This window comes from Hyperolius riggenbachi, chromosome 11 (genome assembly GCF_040937935.1).
Source record: "Hyperolius riggenbachi isolate aHypRig1 chromosome 11, aHypRig1.pri, whole genome shotgun sequence".
Classification (NCBI taxonomy): Eukaryota; Metazoa; Chordata; class Amphibia; order Anura; family Hyperoliidae; genus Hyperolius; species Hyperolius riggenbachi.
In genome coordinates, this window is record NC_090656.1 from 69,052,215 (window position 1) to 69,075,282 (window position 23,068).

At 43.3% G+C, this 23,068-nt stretch overlaps 1 protein-coding gene across 1 annotated transcript; it reads right to left on the reverse strand.

Annotated features, from left to right (window-relative positions):
- Positions 1-3,282: 3,282 nt before the first annotated feature.
- Positions 3,283-7,139, reverse strand: LOC137539144 (uncharacterized). Its single transcript, XM_068261646.1, has 3 exons — positions 6,715-7,139; positions 4,908-5,070; positions 3,283-4,746 (listed from the first exon to the last, which is right to left on the reverse strand). The coding sequence occupies exons 1-3, from the start codon at positions 6,986-6,988 to the stop codon at positions 3,909-3,911; spliced, it is 1,275 nt and encodes a 424-aa protein (XP_068117747.1). The 5' UTR covers positions 6,989-7,139; the 3' UTR covers positions 3,283-3,908.
- Positions 7,140-23,068: the final 15,929 nt, after the last annotated feature.

Below are 23,068 nucleotides of genomic sequence, written 5' to 3' on the forward strand. Positions count from 1 at the left end.
ATAACCCCATTTTGTGTTTAAAATAGCAGTCCAAGACTCGCTAGGCTCGTGAGCTCTGCATGCAGTGCCGGTACGACTTTGTTCCCCAGTTATTATGGCCCCCCGGGCTAGAAATAATACCTTAAATGTTTATTTTTGTCATATGATGTTTATATGCCTTATATTATGGTTGCCGAGGAGCAGGCAACAACACATATACTCCTCTTCCGAATTACTCTCTTTTTCTCACTTTCCTACTGATCTATACCTTTTTGGGACATCCCTGCCAGTCCTCCTCCATCCGAACATCAGCTGGTACTATCTAGACCACATTCCTTAAAGTACAATCACTGAACACCAGGGGTCTCAATATTCCTGAAAAACGCAGGGCTCTGCTTAGGCAGCTCCACAAAGATGGGGTTCAAATTGCATTCCTGCAGGAGACACATTTTAAAGGAAACACACATCCCAAACTGACCAACAAACACTTTCCGCAAGTGTTTTATAGCAATAACCCTGACTCCAAATCTAAAGGAGTAGCTATTCTTGTGTCAAAAGATGTCTCACTCACTCTCCTGCAGGAGTGCAGAGACTCTACGGGCCGCTTCCTTTTCATAAAAGGGGAATACCTCTCCAGAAAGCTTACATTAGGCACTTTTTACGCCCCCAATGGCGGGCAACCTGCCTTCCTGGTCAGGGCCCTTGAAGCCTTAGATTCTTTTGCTGAAGGTAGCCTGATTTTAGGAGGCGACTTAAATGCAGTACTAGACCCCTCTTGGGACAATTCCACTGGTAAGAGCTCCCTGACCAGCAAGGCAATAAAGACTTGCCGAACTGCACTCGCCAAAAGGCAGCTACTAGATATATGGCGAATTCAAAATCCCACTGCCAGGGACTACACTTTTTTTTCTCCTCTTCATAATTCATACACTCGCATTGATTTCATATTCATATCACAAAATCTACTCTCAGAACAGATTCTCACAGACATTGGAGCGGCCTGTCTTTCAGATCACTCATCTGTGACACTGGAGATTGGTATCCGCCCTAAGCAGTGTATTTCCAGGCAGTGGAGACTGAATAGCTCATTACTACAAAATCCAGAATTCAAAAATAAGATTCACAAAACCATCAGCAATTACTTCAGGGAAAATGATACAACAGAGATAACCCCTCTCACTCTATGGGCAGCTCATAAATGTGTTGTCAGGGGCACTCTTATTCAAGAGACCAGCTTGATTCATAAGCAAAAGATGAAAGAAATGGCTGATTGCCTCTCATTAATAAGGCAACTCGAATCTAAACATAAGAGCACCTTGGCCCAGGCTGATTTGGACATACTGACCCGGGAAAGGGATAAACTGAGGAAACTCCTTTTTCAGAAAGAGAAACACATAGCAATTAAATGCAGAAGAAGTTTTTATGAATATGGCAACAAATGTAGTAGACTTTTAGCAAGAGCACTACGAGAACAACAAGTCCTCACACATGTCACCTGTGTCCAGAGGCAATAAGAAAAAGAGGCACGAATCAATCGCCAGAGTCTTTAGAGACTATTACCACTCCCTATATAATCTTCCTTCTCCTGATACGGGTGCCTCCGGTCTAGGTAGAACTCAGGCAATTAATCAATACCTTTCCAACTCAGGCCTACCCACTCTCTCAGCTGAAGTCCTAGAAGATCTCGAGAAGCCCATCCTAGAAGACGAGATCAGATTAGCAATCAAAGACTCCCCCACAGGTAAAGCCCCTGGCCCTGATGGCCTCCCTATAGAATACTATAGATCATTTAACCACTTGAGGACCTAGGGCTTTCTACCCCTTAAGGACCGGCCACTTTTTTTCCATTCAGACCACTGCAGCTTTCACGGTTTATTGCTCGCTCATACAACCTACCACCTAAATGAATTTTGGCTCCTTTTCTTGTCACTAAGGGCCCTTTTCCACTAGCAATCACAATCACAAATCACAAACGCCAGCGATTGCGATTGCGATTTTAACCTAATTTTTCTGGTGCGATTGCGATTTGCGATTGAGCGATTTCCTCTTTTTTTGGGCTGCGTTTGCGATTTGCGATTTGCGATTTGCCCATTACTGCTGCGATTTGCGATTTGTGATTTTTGGAAGGGCGCATGCTGATTGGTTGAACTAGGTGTGTTGTGGTTTGAAATTGTTAGGCATTTTAAAACACCTATTGGCATTGGTTGGAAAAGTATACATGTTTTAATTGGACGAGCACATATGATGTGTCTTCAAACCATTGGCTAGGCCACATTTTAAGCCCTCCCTTTTTCACTATATAAGGGGAATGCACAGTGAAAGTCTTGTGGGTTTTTTGAGAGGAGTTTGTTAGAGCAGAGATTTGTGAGTTTTGATAGTTTTTTTGTGCAGTTGGAGGATGATTGAAGAGTTGATCTTTATGATTCTGATGTCGCTTGTGCTGAGGAGAGGACGGCAAAGGAGGAGGTATTGGGTGCATCCTCTTCTCAAGGAGAGACAGAAGAAAGGACAGTTCTGGTTGCTGTACCGGGATCTTCGCCAGCATCCAGAAAAGTTTTTTGGATATGCCAGAATGAGCATTGAAAGGTAAGATTTTTTTTTATACTGTACATTTATTACAAGGTTTTTTTTTGGTGCAAATGTGGATTAGTATTAGTATTACTATTGTAAGGAAAAGGAATACTTACCTTGCATGTTGTTTATGTGGGTATGCTGACTGTGTTGATGAAGTTACACCACTGTTTTCACCTAATCATATGCATTTTTTAAATCCACCAAATAGTCAAAGTTGTTTTGATGTGGGTGACCCAGTACATTTCACTTTTGTATTTGTACCAATGTTGTATTCGAATGTTAGTACTAATGCAATACACGCATTATAGTGAAATAATTTTTTCTTTTATAATAAACTGTACTTTTCACAACATTGGCAAAAAAAGTATTTTACGTAGTAAAAGTTCAACAATCAAACATATAAACAAAAAGTAGTGCAAAGTTGCATCATAGATACTGTAATATTCCTTCTTTCAAACATGAAAGTGCCCAAAAATTCCCTAGGAACAGTTAACATTTCAAATTATCACTTTTTTTTATTAGTCCACTTATTCCAACACTGACATTTTCCTTAAAGTGCGAATGAACTGCAGTAGTCATAGTGTACACTTGTAAAACATTGAAATATTTTTTAAACTTTCACATACCAAACTATATACACTTTTTTTATAGCTTTGACCAACTGTTGGCGTTGCTGAGTTCGGATTTGAAGCGTAAGGATACAAGATTTCGTCGAAGTGTGACTCCGACTGAACGCCTGTTGATCACGCTACGGTATGTATATATAAGTGACACATTATATTGTTGTATTTTTGTATGTTGCTTTTGACTGCCATGGTGAGGTGGATCACTATCCCAGTGGCAACATGGGAAAAAAGTCATGTACTGCATGTGAAAACAGTGCGTTTGAACAGCATGTTCATGCTCTATTCTTGACTGTTTTCACATGCAGTACATTGTATTTTCCACATGCTGGCCCTGGGATAATGTTCCTCCTCACCATGGCAGGCCGAAAAACGACAAGGCGGGTCACAATGGACATGTACACTTCTATGCTGCTTTTGACTGCCATGGTGAGGTGGATCACTATCCCAGTGGCAACATGGGAAAAAAGTCATGTACTGCATGTGAAAACAGTGCGTTTGAACAGCATGTTCATGCTCTATTCTTGACTGTTTTCACATGCAGTACATTGTATTTTCCACATGCTGGCCCTGGGATAATGTTCCTCCTCACCATGGCAGGCCGAAAAGCCAATGTACAACAAATTTACCGCAAAGCTGTAATAAATTTAGTAAACTACATGTTACGTAACTATCAGAACATTGTTCTGTCAACCAATAGCAGTGCAGAAAAGGGTTGAACGTTGTCCTACATTACTCGGTAGTTTCTGATAACATGCTGACGAAACTTTGCTTTCCTAATTGTTGTGGTTCACTTACACTGGTAGCAGTAACAATTGGTTGCAATATGTTGTAAGTAGTGAGATTGGCATTGTCTACATTTGGACGGTTTGATGTGGGTGGAGTAGTAGCACCAAGTGAGGTTGTACTGACTATAGGCCTAGAAGGTATGAAATTGAATCTGCCTTGACCTATGTTGCTTTCATATGAAGATTGGTATGGAGCATGACTGTCATGCATTGGTGGAATGCTTGGTAGAAAATAAGGGTTGTGAACTTGCTGTTGTGGAAGTTGAAAGTGGGTTTGTGCAGGCGGCAATAGTGATTGGGAATATGTTCCAAATCTGTCACCAGAACTTTCTATTGGAATAAATTTCTCAATGACCTCTAGAATAGCTTTGCGACATGACAGGTGTAAGCCGGCTGGCACTTTATCTAAGTACGGTTCTAAGCTAATTAGAAACTGTAAATTGGGACTTTTTTTACCCCTTTCCTCCATAATCTGCTGATCTCTTTTTTTCTTTTCCTCAGTTTTTTCTTTATACGTTTCAACAAAATGTTGTACTGAGCTAAGCATTTGCTTTTCATAATCTTGTTTGAGTAATTTGCCTTTTTTTTTGGTTGTGGAAGTTTTTGCAGCTGGTGGTTGTGCTCCAGATTGTGTTTGAGAAGTCGATTCCATAGTAACCGATGAGCCGGAAGATTGAATGTCAATGACTTCTGGACTCTCTGTTTCACCGCCTTCAAGCTGTGTGTCTTCACTCATTGAGTGTCGTGAACTGTCATCCTCTTCTAATATACTATCTTCAGTACTGTAAAAAGGGGAAAGGAAAATTAATACCTTTTTAAAAAAATTATGTATTGCATGCATCACAATTGTGGGGCATTGCAAGGTCTATTTAATTACAACGTTTGAACATTTGGGGCTCCACGATTACATTATCAAACCAAAAAAAAGACAAATAAAACTTACGGTCCAGTTTCTCCAACATTTTTGAGGAATGCCATCTGGCGAACGTATTTGTACTTCGTTCTTTTTGAAGCTCGACAACCACTCTTTGCTTCCTCCTTCTGTTTTTCCAGTTCTCGCTTGTAGTTGTCCCTGACAGACTTCCACCTTCTCCTGAGATCTGCAACTGTACAAATTGTATATCATTAGTACAAAGCGTATATTACATGATAAAATTTACATATTTCTCCATTTCTTTCCATTTTCAGATTCCTGGCAACTGGCCAAAGCTTTACCTCTATGCATTATGAGTTCCGCATGGGGGTAACTACTATTCATCGAGTGGTACGCACCACTTGCCAAGTGATATGGGACAAATTGGCAAACATATACATGGCTTTCCCGGACAAGAAGAAGTGGGAGGAAGTGTCTGACAAATTCCACAGCAAACACCAATTCCCAAACTGCCTGGGAGCGATCGACGGGAAGCATGTGCGAGTAGTGATGCCAGCACGCAGTGGAAGCAACTATTTTAACTATAAAAAATTCTTCTCAATTGTTCTGATGGCTGTTGCGGACGCCGATAGTAAGTTTGTTTACATTGATGTGGGTGCTTATGGCGGAAACAGTGACTCTCGCATTTTCCGCAACAGCCGTTTTGGTCAGAAACTGTTTGGTGGCAACTTAACTCTCCCAGATGACAAACCTTGGCCGGGAACTACCGGACCCGCGTATCCATACACTTTTGTGGCTGACGAAGCATTTGGTTTGACCCGAAATTTAATGAGGCCGTATGCCCAGAGGACTCTCAACTACGACAGGCGCATTTTTAACTACAGGCTCAGTAGAGCCAGAAAAGTCGTGGAATGCGCCTTCGGCATCATGTCCAATAAATGGAGAGTGTTCCACACGGCGATGCATCTTAAACCCCAAAATGCTATAGCAGTCATAAAGGCTGCTTGCATCCTTCACAATTTCGTGATCACGATGGAGGGTACACCGGTGGAAGAAACTACATTTGTACCGTTCACTGAAATACCCGCTGCGACAACTAGTAGAGGCACGAGTACTGCCTTATCCCAACGAGACAAACTTTGTGAGTATTTTGTTTCTGAGCAAGGATCGGTACTATGGCAGGATGATCACATTTGAACATAAGTACGCTTCTTTAAATTTACAAAACTGGTCAATGTTTGTTGAACCCTAAACAAAAACTTTGTTTTTTTTGTATTAAAAAAAATTTATTTGTTTGCAAATTTCTTGTGTCACTTTTTATCATGTAAATGCATTGCACATTCATATAGCAGGGCATGTGGATGACAGGTGGATGGTTGCACAGCAGGCGGTATGACAGATGCATGGTCGCACAGCTGCTGACATGACAGGTGACATGTGGATAACGTGACAGGTGACATGATTTGACAGGATGGATCGTTGCGGTACAGGTGGTATGACAGGTGGCTGTGCGACCATCCACCATACCACCTGTAGCGCAACGATCCATCCTGTCAAATTATGTCACCTGTCACGTTATCCACATGTCACCTGTCATCCACTGCCATGCGACCTGCCACCTCGCATGGCAGTGGATGGTTGCACAGCAGGCGGTATGACAGGTGGATGGTCGCAACGCTGCTGACATGACAGGTGACTTGTGCTGACATGACAGGTGACATGATTTCACAGGATGGATTGTTGCACACAGGCGGTATGACACGTGGCAGGGCAGGTGGATGGTCGCAGGGCAGGAGGCAGGGCAGGTGGATGGTCGCAGGGCAGGTGGCAGGGCAGGTGGATGGTGGGAAAAGTGGCATCAAATGTGTACACTTACTTTTTGAGGCCTTGCTTTTAGATGTCAGATCATCCCAGGTGCCATCAAATAAATCCGTCCCAATTTCTTCCCAGGCTTTGTGCTGAAGCTGATTATCCTTATAGTCCTCACTCCCCTTCTCATACAAACAAGGATGCTGCTGGATTTTGGCCAGCAGCCCCTCTGTGGTGAACCACGACATTCTCCTAGGCCCCAGACAGGAAAAGGAAGTTACAGGATGAAGAATTGTGGGAAAATACATTGCTTCTGGGTAAAAAACGCATGAAAATCGCATAGTACCGCGATTTTACTAGCGATTTTCATGCGCTCCTATCTTTTCTATTGGATCGCGATCGCGTACAAAATCGCTCCGCCGTGCGATTGCGCTTCGGGAAAAATCGCATCGCGCTAGTGGAAATAGCGTTCCGCGATTGCCATGTTATTTAGCAAACCCTAGCGATTTTAAAATCGCTAGCGGTTTGCGATTTTGCGATAACGCAAACGCCTAAGTGGAAAAGGGCCCTAATACAGCTTTCTTTTGGGGCTATTTGATTGCTCCTGCGATTTTTACTTTTTATTATATTCATCAAAAAAGACATGAATTTTGGCAAAAAAATGATTTTTTTAACTTTCTGTGCTGACATTTTTCAAATAAAGTAAAATTTCTGTATACATGCAGCGCGAAAAATGTGGACAAACATGTTTTTGATAAAAAAAAACCCATTCAGTGTATATTTATTGGTTTGGGTAAAAGTTATAGCGTTTACAAACTATGGTGCAAAAAGTGAATTTTCCCATTTTCAAGCATCTCTGACTTTTCTGACCCCCTGTCATGTTTCATGAGGGGCTAGAATTCCAGGATAGTATAAATACCCCCCAAATGACCCCATTTTGGAAAGAAGACATCCCAAAGTATTCACTGAGAGGCATAGTGAGTTCATAGAAGATATTATTTTTTGTCACAAGTAAGCGGAAAATGACACTTTGTGAGAAAAAAAAAAAAAAGAAAAAAGTTTCCATTTCTTCTAACTTGCGACAAAAAAAAATGAAATCTGCCACGGACTCACCATGCCCCTCTCTGAATACCTTGAAGGGTCTACTTTCCAAAATGGGATCATTTGTGGGGTGTGTTTACTGTCCTGACATTTTGGGGGGTGCTAAATTGTAAGCACCCCTGTAAAGCCTAAAGGTGCTCATTGGACTTTGGACCCCTTAGCGCAGTTAGGCTGCAAAAAAGTGCCACACATGTGGTATTGCCATACTCAGGAGAAGTAGTATAATGTGTTTTGGGGTGTATTTTTACACATACCCATGCTGGGTGGGAGAAATATCTCTGTAAATGACAATTTGTTAATTTTTTTTACACACAATTGTCCATTTACAGAGATATTTCTCCCACTCAGCATGGGTATGTGTAAAAATACACCACAAAACACATTATACTACTTCTCCTGAGTACGGTGATACCACATGTGTGGCACTTTTTTGCACCGTAACTGCGCTAAAGGGCCCAAAGTCCAATGAGTACCTTTAAGATTTCACAGGTCATTTTGAGAAATTTCGTTTCAAGACTACTCCTCACGGTTTAGGGCCCCTAAAATGCCAGGGCAGTATAGGAACCCCACAAATGACCCCATTTTAGAAAGAAGACACCCCAAGGTATTCCGTTAGTAGTATGGCGAGTTCATAGAAGATTTTATTTTTTGTCACAAGTTAGCGGAAAATGACACTTTGTGAAAAAACACAATTAAAATCAATTTCCGCTAACTTTTGACAAAAAATAAAAACTTCTATGAACTCACCATACTCCTAACGGAATACCTTGGGGTGTCTTCTTTCTAAAATGGGGTCATTTGTGGGGTTCCTATACTGCCCTGGCATTTTAGGGGCCCTAAACCGTGAGGAGTAGCCTTGAAACGAAATTTCTCAAAATGACCTGTGAAATCCTAAAGGTACTCATTGGACTTTGGGCCCTTTAGCGCAGTTAGGGTGCAAAAAAGTGCCACACATGTGGTATCGCCATACTCGGGAGAAGCAGTACAATGTGTTTTGAGGTGTATTTTTACACATACCCATGCTGGGTGGGAGAAATACCTCTGTAAATGGACAATTGTGTGTAAAAAAATCAAAAGATTGTCATTTACAGAGGTATTTCTCCCACCCAGCATGGGTATGTGTAAAAATACACCTCAAAACACATTGTACTACTTCTCCCGAGTACGGCGATACCACATGTGTGGCACTTTTTTGCACCCTAACTGCACTAAGGGGCATAAAGTCCAATGAGTACCTTTAGGATTTCACAGGTCATTTTTGTTTCAAGACTACTCCTCACGGTTTAGGGCCCCTAAAATGCCAGGGCAGTATAGGAACCCCACTAATGACCCCATTTTAGAAAGAAGACACCCCAAGGTATTCCGTTAGGAGTATGGTGAGTTCATAGAAGTTTTTATTTTTTTGTCACAAGTTAGCGGAAATTGATTTTAATAGTTTTTTTTCACAAAGTGTCATTTTCCGCTAACTTGTGACAAAAAATAAAATCTTCTATGAACTCACCATACTACGTACGGAATACCTTTGGGTGTCTTCTTTCTAGAATGGGGTCATTTGTGGGGTTCCTATACTGCCCTGGCATTTTATGGGGCCCTAAACCGTGAGGAGTAGTCTTGAAACCAAATGTCGCAAAATGACCTGTGAAATCCTAAAGGTACTCATTGGACTTTGGGCCCCTTAGCGTACTTAGGGTGTAAAAAAGTGCCACACATGTGGTACCGCTGTACTCAGGAGAAGTAGTATAATGCGTTTTGGGGTGTATTTTTACACATACCCATGCTAAGTGGGAGAAATATCTCTGTAAATGACAATTGTTTGATTTTTTTACACACAATTGTCCATTTACATAGAAATTTCTCCCACCCAGCATGGGTATGTGTAAAAATACACCCCAAAACACATTATACTACTTTTCCTGAGTACGGCGGTACCACATGTGTGACACTTTTTTGCAGCCTACGTGCGCTAAGGGGCCCAACGTCCTATTCACAGGTCATTTTGAAGCATTTGTTTTCTAGACTACTCCTCGCGGTTTAGGGCCCCTAAAATGCCAGGGCAGTATAGGAACCCCACAAGTGACCCCATTTTAGAAAGAAGACACCCCAAGGTATTCCGTTAGGTGTATGGCAAGTTCATAGAAGATTTTATTTTTTGTCACAAGTTAGTGAAAAATGACACTTTGTGAAAAAAAACCAATAAAAATTATTTTCCGCTAACTTTTGACAAAAAATAAAATCTTCTATGAACTCGTCATACACCTAACATAATACCTTGGGGTGTCTTTTTTTTCTAAAATGGGGTCACTTGTGGGGTTCCTATACCGCCCTGGCATTTTACAGGCCCAAAACCGTGAGTAGTCTGGAAACCAAATGTCTCAAAATGTTCAGGGGTATAAGCATCTGCAAATTTTGATGACAGGTGGTCTATGAGGGGGTGAATTTTGTGGAACCGGTCATAAGCAGGGTGGCCTTTTAGATGACAGGTTGTATTGGGCCTGATCTGATGGATAGGAGTGCTAGGGGGGTGACAGGAGGTGATTGATGGGTGTCTCAGGGGGTGGTTAGAGGGGAAAATAGATGCAATCAATGCACTGGGGAGGTGATCGGAAGGGGGTCTGAGGGTTTGGCCGAGTGATCAGGAGCTCACACGGGGCAAATTGGGGCCTGATCTGATGGGTAGGTGTGCTAGGGGGTGACAGGAGGTGATTGATGGGTGTCTCAAGGTGTGATTAGAGGGGAGAATAGATGCAAGCAATGCACTGGCGAGGTGATCAGGGCTGGGGTCTGAGGGCATTCTGAGGGTGTGGGCGGGTGATTGAGTGCCCTAGGGGCAGATAGGGGTCTAATCTGATAGGTAGCAGTGACAGGGGGTGATTGATGGGTAATTAGTGGGTGTTTAGGGTAGAGAATAGATGGAAACACTGCGCTTGGGTGGTGATCTGTTGTCGGATCTGCGGGCGATCTATTGGTGTGGGTGGGTGATCAGTTTGCCCACAAGGGGCAGGTTAGGGGCTGATTGATGGGTGTCAGTGACAGCGGGTGATTGATGGGTGTCAGTGACAGGGGGTGATTGATGGGTGATTGATAGGTGATTGACAGGTAATCAGTGGGTTATTACAGGGGAGAACAGATGTAAATATTGCACTGGCGAATTGATAAGGGGGGGTCTGAGGGCAATCTGAGATTGTAGGCGGGCGATTGGGTGCCCGCAAGGGGCAGATTAGGGTCTGATCTGATGGGTAACAGTGACAGGTGGTGATAGGGGGTGATTGATGGGTGATTGATGGGTAATTAGTGGGTGTTTAGAGGAGAGAATAGATGGAAACACTGCGCTTGGGTGGTGATCTGATGTCGGATCTGCGGGCGATCTATTGGTGTGGGTGGGTGATCAGTTTGCCCGCAAGGGGCAGGTTAGGGGCTGATTGTTGGGTGGCAGTGACAGGGGGTGATTGATGGGTGATAGGTGATTGGCAGGTGATTGACAGGTGATCAGTGGGTTATTACAGGGAAGGACAGATGTAATTAATGCACTGGCGAATTGATAAGGGGGGGGGGGGGTCAGAGGGCAATCTGAGCGTGTGGGCGGGTGATTGGGTGCCCGCAAGGGACAGATTAGGGTCTGATCTGATAGGTAAAAGTGACAGGTGGTGATAGGGGGTGATTGATGGGTGATTGATGGGTAATTAGTAGGTGTTTAGAGAAGATAACAGATGTAAACGATACATTTGGGAGGTAATCTGACGGCGGGTTTGCGGGCGATCTAATGGTGTGGGTGGGTGATCAGATTGCCCGCAAGGGGCAGGTTAGGGGCTGATTGATGGGTGGCAGTGACAGGGGGTGATTGATGGGTGATAGGTGATTGGCAGGTGATTGACAGGTGATCAGTGGGTTATTACAGGGAAGAACAGATGTAATTAATGCACTGGCGAATTGATAAGGGGGGGTCTGAGGGCAATCTGAGCGTGTAGGCAGGTGATTGGGTGCCCGCAAGGGGCAGATTAGGGTCTGATCTGATAGGTAACAGTGACAGGTGGTGATAGGGGGTGATTGATGGGTGATTGATGGGTAATTAGTGGGTGTTTAGAGGAGAGAATAGATGTAAACAATGGATTTGGGAGGTGATCTGATGTCGGATCTGTGGGCGATCTATTGGTGTGGGGGGGTGATCAGATTGCCCGCAAGGGGCAGGTTAGGGGCTGATTGATGGGTGGCAGTGACAGGGGGTGATTGATGGGTGATTGACGGGTGATTGACAGGTGATTGACAGGTGATTGACAGGTGATCAGGGGGATAGATGCATACAGTGAACAGGGGGGGGTGGTCTGGGGGGGGGGTCTGGGGAGAATCTGAGGGGTGGGGGGTGATCAGGAGGGGGCAGGGAGCAGGGGGGGGGATAAAAAAAAAATAGCGTTGACAGATAGTGACAGGGAGTGATTGATGGGTGATTAGGGGGGTGATTGGGTGCAAACAGGGGTCTGGGGGGTGGGCAGGGGGGGGTCTGATGGGTGCTGTGGGCGATCTGGGGCAGGGGAGGGAGAAATCAGTGTGCTTGGGTGCAGACTAGGGTGGCTGCAGCCTGCCCTGGTGGTCCCTCGGACACTGGGACCACCAGGGCAGGAGGCAGCCTGTATAATACACTTTGTAAACATTACAAAGTGTATTATACACTTTGTATGCGGCGATCGCGGGGTTAACATCCCGCCGGCGCTTCCGTATAGCCGGCGGGATGTTGCGGCGAGCGAGCGGTGACAGGCGCCGGCGGAGGATCGCGTCACGGATGACGCGATCGCTCCGCACATGCCCTTAAATGGACCGCCGCCTCTGTGGGTGAGGCCGTCCTGCAGGGCTCCACTTCCCCGCCGCCCCTGTGTAGTGGGCGGTCGGGAAGTGGTTAAAAACGAACTTTCCCCCTTCTTAACAAAAGCCCTTAATAGCTTAGCCCCAGAAGATATAGCACCAGCACAAATGCCCATGGACATGTTGATGGCACAGATCACTGTTATCCCTAAGGTGGGGAAGGACGCCACCTTGTGCTCCAACTATAGGCCCATCTCTTTATTAAACATTGATTTAAAGCTATTTGCCAAAATTCTCGCCAATAGAATATCCCCCTTTATGTGCAATTTAGTTGACCCTGACCAGGCAGGCTTTATACCAGGAAGAGAGGCCAGAGACAATGTCATTCGAGCAATCGATCTTATGGACTGGGCCCACACTGCACACACCCCCACTCTGCTTCTGTCAACAGAGGCTGAAAAAGCTTTCGATAGAGTAGACTGGGGGTTCCTCATATGCACTCTTAAACATATTGGATTAGGACCGCATATGCTGCAGTGGATTTTGTCTCTGTACTCCAGACCTACAGCCTGTGTCAGGGTCAATGGATTAGTCTCTGATTCTCTACCTATTGGTAATGGCACTAGACAGGGGTGCCCCCTATCCCCTCTTATTTTTGCACTGACCCTGGAACCCTGCTTACGCACCATTCGTAAAAACCAGGATATCAAAGGGTTACAAGTTAAATCTTCAGAGCACAAGGTGGCGGCCTACGCCGATGATTTACTCTTTTTTCTTACAACTCCCCATATTTCCTTACCGAACCTAATGAAAGAGCTGGGGATTTATCAATCTTTAGCTAACTATAAAATCAACCCTGATAAGTGTCAAGCTATGGGTATAGCGCTACCAGCAACTCTCACTGCCACCATTCAATCCAACTTCCCTTTTAAATGGGCATCTCATGCCATTACATACTTAGGGACCCAACTTCCTTCTACCACTTCAGCTTTATACAAACTAAATTTCCCTCCCTTAATACATACCATTAAACAAGATCTTCAAAGATGGGACCAGCCACATTTCTCTTGGATAGGTCGAATTAACATTATTAAGATGAATGTATTACCCAGGTTATTATATCTATATCAAGCCTTACCCATCACACCACCAATAGAACATTTCAAAGACCTTAAAAAACTTTTTACACAATTTATTTGGCACAAAAAAACCCCTCGTATAAGATATAGTGCACTAACCTTATCTAAACCCCAGGGTGGTTTGGCTGTCCCTGACCTCAAAAAATATCACAGTGCAGCTTCTCTAGTCCGCCTGATTGATTGGCACAGACACGCTGATCACAAACGCTGGGTACAACTTTAGTTTGACATGATGGGATCCAATCTACTGGCCCTCCCTTGGTCCACACCCAAAGCCTCTGTAAGCTTTATATCCATACAATCTACCCTTCTAGCACTTTCTAAAACTCGTGCTAGTCCAGATATTTCCCCTTGGCCGACTCCACTGGTCCCTCTTTTAAATAATCCTTTGTTTCCTCCAGGGTGCAACCATAGAGGATATCGACACTGGAGAGTGGGCCCTCCTCTGCGAGCCCAAGATCTTATAGCACACTCAAACTGGACATCTTTAACTAACTTATGTTTAGTGAGGAAAACCCCACTCTTAGATCTATGGAGCCTCTTGCAATTCCAACACTTTTTACAATCACTAGGCACAAGGGCTCAGCTGTCTCGGGAACTCACGCCTTTTGAATTAATCTGCCTGGGAAAGAGCGGAGCAGAAAGGTCTCTCTCACAAATCTACCAATTACTGGGTTCCGATGAATCCTGGGCCCTACAATTAAAGAACAAATGGGAGATTGACTTGGGCTACACGTTTTCTGACGCACAATGGCAAAATATATTATTACTAAACCAGAAATCCTCTATTTCTGCAAAAATCCAGGAATCAAATTACAAAATATTGAGTAGATGGTATATGACCCCAGTAAAGCTTCAGGCAAGATTTCCGACAGCAGACCCATTGTGCTGGAGATGTGGATTAGAACATGGCACGCTCTTACATATTTTTTGGAAATGCTCACTCATAACCCCTTTTTGGGAAGCTGTACAAAAATACATCAAAATACTCACAGACGGAGATCCAAACCCAGACCCTGCCTATTACCTCCTACACCACACCCCAAACTCTTTGAAAAAATTTAAAAGATCCCTCACTAAACACCTTATTCAAGCTGCACGTATACTCATAGCCAGGCACTGGAAAACCACCCTCCCACCCACAATCCCAGAGTGGCTCAATGAGATTCAGCTAATCAGCCAAATGGAAAGCATGACACATGCTATACATGGCAGAGAAGAGGCCCACAATAAGACCTGGGTACACTGGCACATATTTACAGAAACCCAAGAATATAGGGACGCAATACTACTTACCTGAGTCTTTAACCCCTGGATGTTCACTTCTACTGCAATTTTGATAGTTACATAGTCTGATCAGTAAGATGGAGGCATGGCTCTGGCAGGGCGCCCCAAACTCTTCCCTTTCTTTCTCTTCCTCACTATACCCCTCGACTTTTTCCTTTCTTCTCACCCCATCCCCCTTCTCTAGCTTTCTTTTCTTAAATCTTGATCTACAAGCATCAGGATTCCCTAATGATAGCCTTTATATTGTATTAACAAATGGCCCCAGGTTCTGGAGTGATACGGAGGACCCCCCCCTGAAATAAACACAACTCCCTCACCATAAGGAATATTTAAAATTTTTATATGGTCCCTAGCAGAATGATCCCTCTGGGCTCTAGGGACCACTGCCCCCATACTTTCTCTTCCTTTCACTAAGCTCAGAACTTTGAGAAGGTAGCAAAATTGCCCTATCTGGAATTTTGTCCCATAACATTGGGCGCGGGGGGCCCCTCCCTATTACACTCCACACCATGCTGTTATATAATGACCATACCTTATACATGGTGGCGCTGGTTTGCTACCAGGTATTGCACAACTACCTGATTCTATAAGCATCATATATATATATATATATATAGATAATACTAGACTCTTAAACTACTGTTTCCCTTTATACTAATGTAGCACCTAGAACATAGTGTTCATATAAATGCTTGTACGACTTTCTTGTTCAAAAATTTGAAAAATAAAGAATCTTTAAAAAAAAAAAAAGGGCTAACACCTCAACATATCCGAGATAACCTTAGCTTTGATGAATTGACTGACTTCAGCTTGGACCCTGATACTCTGGTGTTTAAATACAACAAATGTGTGTCCTCCACCTTTGAGACCATTGCTCCTCTGCGCACCAAATATCTTACTCCACACCATCATGCACAGTGGTTTGATAACGCTATAAAAGAGCTGAAAAGACAAGGCCGAAAACTTGAGAGGCTGTGGCGCAAATCTCAGTCCCCAGAAGACAAACATGCCTTAATCTTCCACTTGAAGAGCTACCAAAAGGTAATCACGGGAAAAAAATCATCCTTTCTATCACAAGAGATTGCAAATGCAGTTAACAAACCAGCCCAACTGTTCCGCACAGTGGAAAAACTCTGCAACCCAGCATGTCAAAAACTTAACATCGAGTCTTCAAAGGACCTCTGTGACCAATTTGCCCATTTCTTCACAGACAAAGTCTCCGCTATAAGGTCCGCCATCCAACTTACAGCATCTGAGCCTAATATAGCGCCGAAGACCATTAGTAGAGACAACGTAACACCTTGGTCAAACTTCAAAGAAATTGATGAAGAAGTCACATCAAGCATCCTCCTTCACGTCCGCCTAACTACCTGTGACCTGGATCCTGGCCCAACACAGTTCATGTTGAACTGCCCCGACCTGTTCGTACCGGTATTCCTCAAAATTGTTAACTGTTCCTTACAATCAGGGATATTTCCTGCTTTACTGAAGGAAGCAATCATCAGGCCTCTCCTCAAAAAACCCTCCCTGGACCCAGATGCAATGACCAGCTACAGACCTGTCTCTAACCTCCCCTTTCTGGGAAAGCTAATTGAAAAAGCTGTATACCTCCAGCTAGAAGCCAGAATCCTACAAAATAACAGTTATGACCAATTCCAGTCTGGCTTCAGGAAACACCACAGCGCTGAAACTGCCCTCATCCAAATATGCAACCACCTGCTCATGGCAAGAGACAGCGGAGAGTGCTCGATCCTCATACTGCTAGACCTTTCTGCAGCCTTTGACACAGTTGACCATGACATCTTGATAAACAGGCTACAGGAATACTGCGGCATTGATGGCATAGTACTTCAGTGGTTCCAATCCTTCTTGAGTGGCAGAACCCACAAAGTGTCTATGGGGCCCTTCCTGTCCACCCCTGTAACACTTAAGTATGGGGTGCCCCAGGGCTCAATCCTCTCTCCCCTGCTTTTCACGATTTACATGCTACCGTTGGGAAAACTAATCCAAAAACATGGCCTGACATACCACTGCTATGCAGACGACACCCAACTATATCTTTCCTTCAAGCCTGGTGTGACAGACCCAACTCTAACTATAAACGCCTGCTTACGTGAACTACAGCAATGGATGAATGACAACTGGCTGAAACTAAATGCAGACAAAACTGAAGTCCTTCTGATTGGAGGGCAGAGCATGATAACAAAACAACTTAACTTGCAGTCTTCACCACTGGGAATAGGAGGCACGGATCTACGCAGCTCTGATCATGTGCGTAGCCTGGGAGTTCTAATTGATGGGGATTTAAACTTCAGAACTCAAATCTCTGCTGTGGTGAAATCATCCTATTTTCACCTGAAGAACATTGCAAAAATCAAGCACCTCATACCCCCAGAAGATCTGCCAACCTTAGTCCACGCCTTCATCACATCCCGACTGGACTACTGCAATGCTCTCTACACTGGCCTTCCAAAAAAGGCCTTGTACCGCCTACAGCTGATACAGAATACTGCTGCCAGACTGCTAACCAACCAACCCCGTCACTGCCACATAACGCCAGTCCTGCATTCCCTTCACTGGCTACCTATAGAATGGAGGGTCCTATTCAAGATCGGCCTACTGACATTTAAATCCCTGAATAATCTAGGCCCTGGATACATGAAAGATATGTTACAGCTGCGAAGCAATCCCCGCATTCTCAGATCCACAGGTTCTAATAATCTAGTCATACCCAGAGTCCACTTAGAAACTTTTGGTCCCAGAGCCTTCTGTCATGCTGCCCCTACGTTTTGGAACTCCTTACCTCAACAGATCAGGACAGCCCCATCCTTGGACGTGTTTAAATCCAGACTGAAAACCCACCTGTTCAGTCTGGCATTTGCAGAAATATAACTTTTGTTGTGTGAATACTTCATCCTACTAATTACTGAATCTGAGAGAGCCTAAGCGCTTTGAGTCCTATGGGAGAAAAGCGCTATAGAAATGTTATTGTATTGTATTGTATATAGCCATTGTCTATATGCAACTGAAGCCCTCTCCAACTAATTGGCTGACTTGCTCAGCTTCTGCTTGATTATCACTGCAAGCTAGGTGTATTATGTGTGCACTTCTCATTGGCTTATAAGCAGCCTGCAGGCTTTATAAAGCAGCAGAGAACTGTTTGGGAGTGAGTTTCTCCAATTGTGTGTTTGGTAAGTTTTAGAGCAGTAGGAGACAGGCCTTGGAGGTGGCAGCTCCAAGGTTTTGGCTGCGCTCACATATGGTGTTAGATGCTGGTTCTGGGGCCCCGGGCAGTGAGAGTTCCCGGGGCCCCAGGCTGGCTCATGCACCATTGTTTTTAATTATTGTAGTATCCCATGCAGTTTAGTTAGGAGGGGGGCAGATGAGAGGGAATATCCTGCACGCTGGTGCCCCCTGCTGGTCATATAGCCATTGTCTATATGCAACTGAAGCCCTCTCCAACTAATTGGCTGACTTGCTCAGCTTCTGCTTGATTATCACTGCAAGCTAGGTGTATTATGTGTGCACTTCTCATTGGCTTATAAGCAGCCTGCAGGCTTTATAAAGCAGCAGAGAACTGTTTGGGAGTGAGTTTCTCCAATTGTGTGTTTGGTAAGTTTTAGAGCAGTAGGAGACAGGCCTTGGAGGTGGCAGCTCCAAGGTTTTGGCTGCGCTCACATATGGTGTTAGATGCTGGTTCTGGGGCCCCGGGCAGTGAGAGTTCCCGGGGCCCCAGGCTGGCTCATGCACCATTGTTTTTAATTATTATACGGCGAGTTTATCACAACATTTAAATTTTAACTGGAAAAGATGGGGGTCGTCTTACACGCCCAGTCGTCTTATACGCCGGAATATACGGTATTAATCTTGTTGAAGACGTAATCTTATAGGCCCTTACTCAATTCATTATTTTTCTCCTAAGTTTTCTCCAAAGAGAGAATGTTTTACCTTCTGTTTTCAAATAACTTTCCAACACTCTTCAGTTAAAAAGGTACCAACAAGTAGGAGAAATAGTACTGTTACAATTAATCTAGGTATTGTATTACTTGCCTTTGGCTTAAAAGGCATTTATTAATAAGGTGTGAAATATCACCAAGGAGAAAATTTGAAAAAAAAAGTGAATTAAATATGGAACAGAGAGTCATAGAAAATTTAAAGTATACAAGAGGTGACCTGTGATATGACGAGATAAACATGTTTATGTACAGTGCAAATCATATTAATAATAACCTGTGATGACGGGTGAAAAATCACCATAAGGAGAAAAAAACCCAGAGACAATGGGAGCCCAAATGGTGCAGTGCGTCACAAATGGATGAGAGATAGCTGATTGCGCGAATGCGGTACAAAGGAAGGTTGCAGAAGGGGGCAACCAACCACTGAAGGCAGGTGGAGATATATGAACCTGACTCCACTCGGGGATGTTCAGGTTTAACTGGAAGAGGATGCACTTTTAGTAAAACAACAAAGGTGCTATACTAGGTACCTACTGCTAAGGCTCCGTTCTGGGCTGTCTGCACTTAGCAGGCACTTTACTTGGCTTTAGTGGGCATTGACCCACAAAACACATTGCCTGTGCTCATTGAAAGTCATTATTATACAAACTTGTTATTGAGGTAAGCCGCCTCCTTTTTTTTCTTATTTTAGTTGATTTTTAACCATCATCTGGGCACCTCTTACCCCCTTTATATTAATAAACAGGTTGTTTATCTTTTTTTTTTTTTTTGCTGTCTGAAAGAGTTAATTTCAGTATTCAGCTTGTGTCTTGTCAGTACCTTGTTGGGGATACAGTAAACCTCACTGATAAGCAAATTACAGCCATAAACGTTTTCCTAGCAGAATGCAACCTCTGAGGGCAGGTGAGAGATAGACACATCAGTAGTTCATTTACTTTAACTCTAGGACTTTAATTAGACTGTTATTGAGCCAGCTGTGAAGAGAAACTTTAGCGAAAAGGTGAAAAAAAATCAATACATTGCAAAATGAGAAATCAAAAATATAAGAGCGATCGAGAAAAGATCGATATTCACTATGTAATTTGTTTATATTGTTTGTTCAGCATTCAGCCTGCGTGTAATCATCTTTACTACTGGAAGGTATGAAAAAAAAAAAAAAACAGCACCAGCTGCCATTATCTATAACCACACTGGCCAACATTTTAATAGGTTTTTTTTTTTTTTTTTTATAGCTATACATATTCACAGAGGGAGATACTGGTTGCTTGGCATTTGGTAACAGCTGCTATTTACCACAATGCAACAAGGCTCACAGACAGGAAACTGTCATTACCTAGGTCCTGACATTGCATTGTGGGACGGGTTTCACCACAATGTCAGTCATACTGATTCCCCGATGATCTGTTCAAGATCAAGAACAGATAATTCTTGCTCATGGGGAAAGGGGGTATCAGCTACTGATTGGGATGAAGTTCAATCCTTGGTTACAGTTCCTCTTTAGTGTATGTGCATGCCCTTTCAGAACTGGAGTTATCCCTTAAGAAAAAAATCAAACATAAGTAGCACATAGCAGATATAACTTTTACATCTCCATATGCACCAAACTAAATTCTGATTGGCTGCTATGAGGTTTGAATCTCTGTCTCATTGAATAAAGGTGATAATTAAATATGCATTTGAAATTGCAGCCCCTCATTTACGATATTTGTGTTGATTAACCTTGAAGCTGGAATAGTTTATCCTAATTAAGTGCTAATGAGGTCTCCTGAAGAGGATTGCATGTAAATACACCTACCGCTCGAGCACATGAGATCAGCTTCATAAACGCTGAAATTTCATGATCTCACTTTCGCCTCCTCCGTTTTTCTCTCCCTAATTTGATAGATGAAATCTAGTAGAGCATATAATGCTGTTTAGAAATTTGCCATTCAAAACGGGCTCAGCTATAATTAAGCACGACACTTGTTCCATTTCGGCTATATTTAAATTCTGACACATATAAATGAAGCCACATGATTTGGGGGGATGTGTGCGCTCAAGCCTGTTATGCTCTGGCCCTTCAGATGTTTAGCTTCTTTTTTTTTTTCGCTTAAATGCTGAACTAATGTGAAGATGTTCATGAAGGAATTTAACACCTAACTATGAATCTTTCAGGCAGTTTTCAACAAGAAGCATGATTCTATGTACCCAAACTGGAGAGGGAGACAAAAAAAAGATGCACTCCTTATGTTTAAGTGCATACGCATGCTTAACCCCTTTAAAGTAAGAGTGTGATACAGCCAGGTGCCTCTAGTAACACTCCCCTGCCTTCAAGAAAAGGGAAAATTACTTCTGATGGTGATGTGGCAATCATGTCCAATATGAGTTCTTCTTCTGTACAATGCCTCAACAGGTTGCTTCTGGATTCACCCTCATGAAATACCAACAGGTATCTGACTGCTTGTAAGGTAGACACACATCCAGCACTGCTGTCTTGCTAAAATGTGGCTTTATTGTCTCTGACTTAAAATCATACAAGATGACATATAAAAAAAATCACATACCCTTCCCTTCTGATGTAGCTGTGGGGCGATGTGGGAGCGATTGGAAAGCGCCAGATCGCAGCTCCCACACCACCCCACAGCTACATCCAAAGGGAAGGATATGTGATTTTTAATATGGCATCTTGTGTGATGTTAACCACTTTACCCCCAGTGGTGCGGATTTCTCTGTCCCTTTCACCACCCTGTTAACACCAGGGACGGAGAAATCCACACCTGACGCCGCTCCCGCCGCTGTCCGCGCTCCCGCTCGCTCGTGTGCGCGCCCCCACGCTCGTGCACGCCGCCGCCTGCTCACCCGGAGATCAATGAATGGGAAAAACCATTCCCGTTCGTTGATCCAAGCCCTCGCAATGATCAGCTGCTTCTACGAGAAGCAGCACGATAATTGTGAAAAAAAGTTTCCTAGCCTCATAACACTTACTGCAAGCGTACTTCCGGACGCTTGCAGGATGCATAAACAAAAGGTTACTGTGGCCATCTTGTGGCCAAATAGTAAACTACACCCTAAAGCATTTTTCATATACAAATACATTAGTTCTACACTAAAAATTAACTCATTACCTCCCACACGCCCCATTTTTTTTTTATTAAAAAAAAATTACAAGAAACAAATACATAAATAGTTACCTTAGGGACTGAACTTTTTAAATATTTATGGCAAGAGGGTATAACGCTGTTACTTTATAACCTATGGGCTTGTAATTTGGGATGGACGCAAAACTGAAAAAATGCACCTTTATTTTCAAATAAAATATTGGCACTAAACATTGTGATAGGGACCGGGATAAAAGGGCAAATTTCATGGGTTTTAATTATAGTAGCATGCATTATTTAAAAAACTATAAAGGCCAAAAACTGAAAAATACAATTTTTTTTCCCCACATTTTTTCCTATTTTCCCATTAAAACACATTTAGAATAAAATAATTCTTGGCATAATGTCCCACCTAAAGAAAGCCTAATTGGTGACGAAAAAAACAAGATATAGTTCATTTCATTGTGATAAGTAATGATAAAGTTATAGACGAATGAATGGAAGGAGCGCTGAAAGGTGAAAATTGCTCTGGGGCTCAAGGGGTAAAACCCCTCAGTGGTGAAGTGGTTAAGGCAGAGAAAATAAAGCTACATTTCAGCAAGACAGCAGTGCTGATTGTTTGTCTACCTTACAAGCAAAATACTTATCTATGTTCCATTACATCCTGAGCACGCCTAGCTGAACATACATCAGTTGGCTGAAGGTGTAATGGTTAAGGGCTCTGCCTCTGACACAGGAGACCAGGGTTCGAATCTCGGCTCTGCCTGTTCAGTAAGCCAGCACTAATTCAGTAGGAGACCTTTGGCAAGTCTCCCTTACACTGCTACTGCCAATAGAGCGCGCCCTAGTGGCTGCTGCTCTGCTCTGGCGCTTTGAGTCCGCAAGGAGAAAAGCGCAATATAAATGTTATTTGTCTTGTCTTTGTCTTGTACATACCCTATCCTGTGCATTAACCCTTGGTTTATGTCCACCAACATTGCAAAGAAGAGTACTTAACATTTATAAAAATGAACAAGGCATGGAGATGAGAGGGTTACAGCATGGACATGTAATAATTATTATGCATT

What these genes read in the sequence shown, in the direction of transcription:
- LOC137539144 (XM_068261646.1), bottom strand. Translation starts at nt 6,988, where the DNA reads ATGCGATTTTCATGCGTTTTTTACCCAGAAGCAATGTATTTTCCCACA. An exon ending in TAAAAGCAAGGCCTCAAAAA is followed by an intron (nt 5,071 to 6,714) that starts GTAAGTGTACAC and finishes CAATTTGTACAG; the next exon opens with TTGCAGATCTCAGGAGAAGG. An exon ending in AATGTTGGAGAAACTGGACC is followed by an intron (nt 4,747 to 4,907) that starts GTAAGTTTTATT and finishes CCCTTTTTACAG; the next exon opens with TACTGAAGATAGTATATTAG.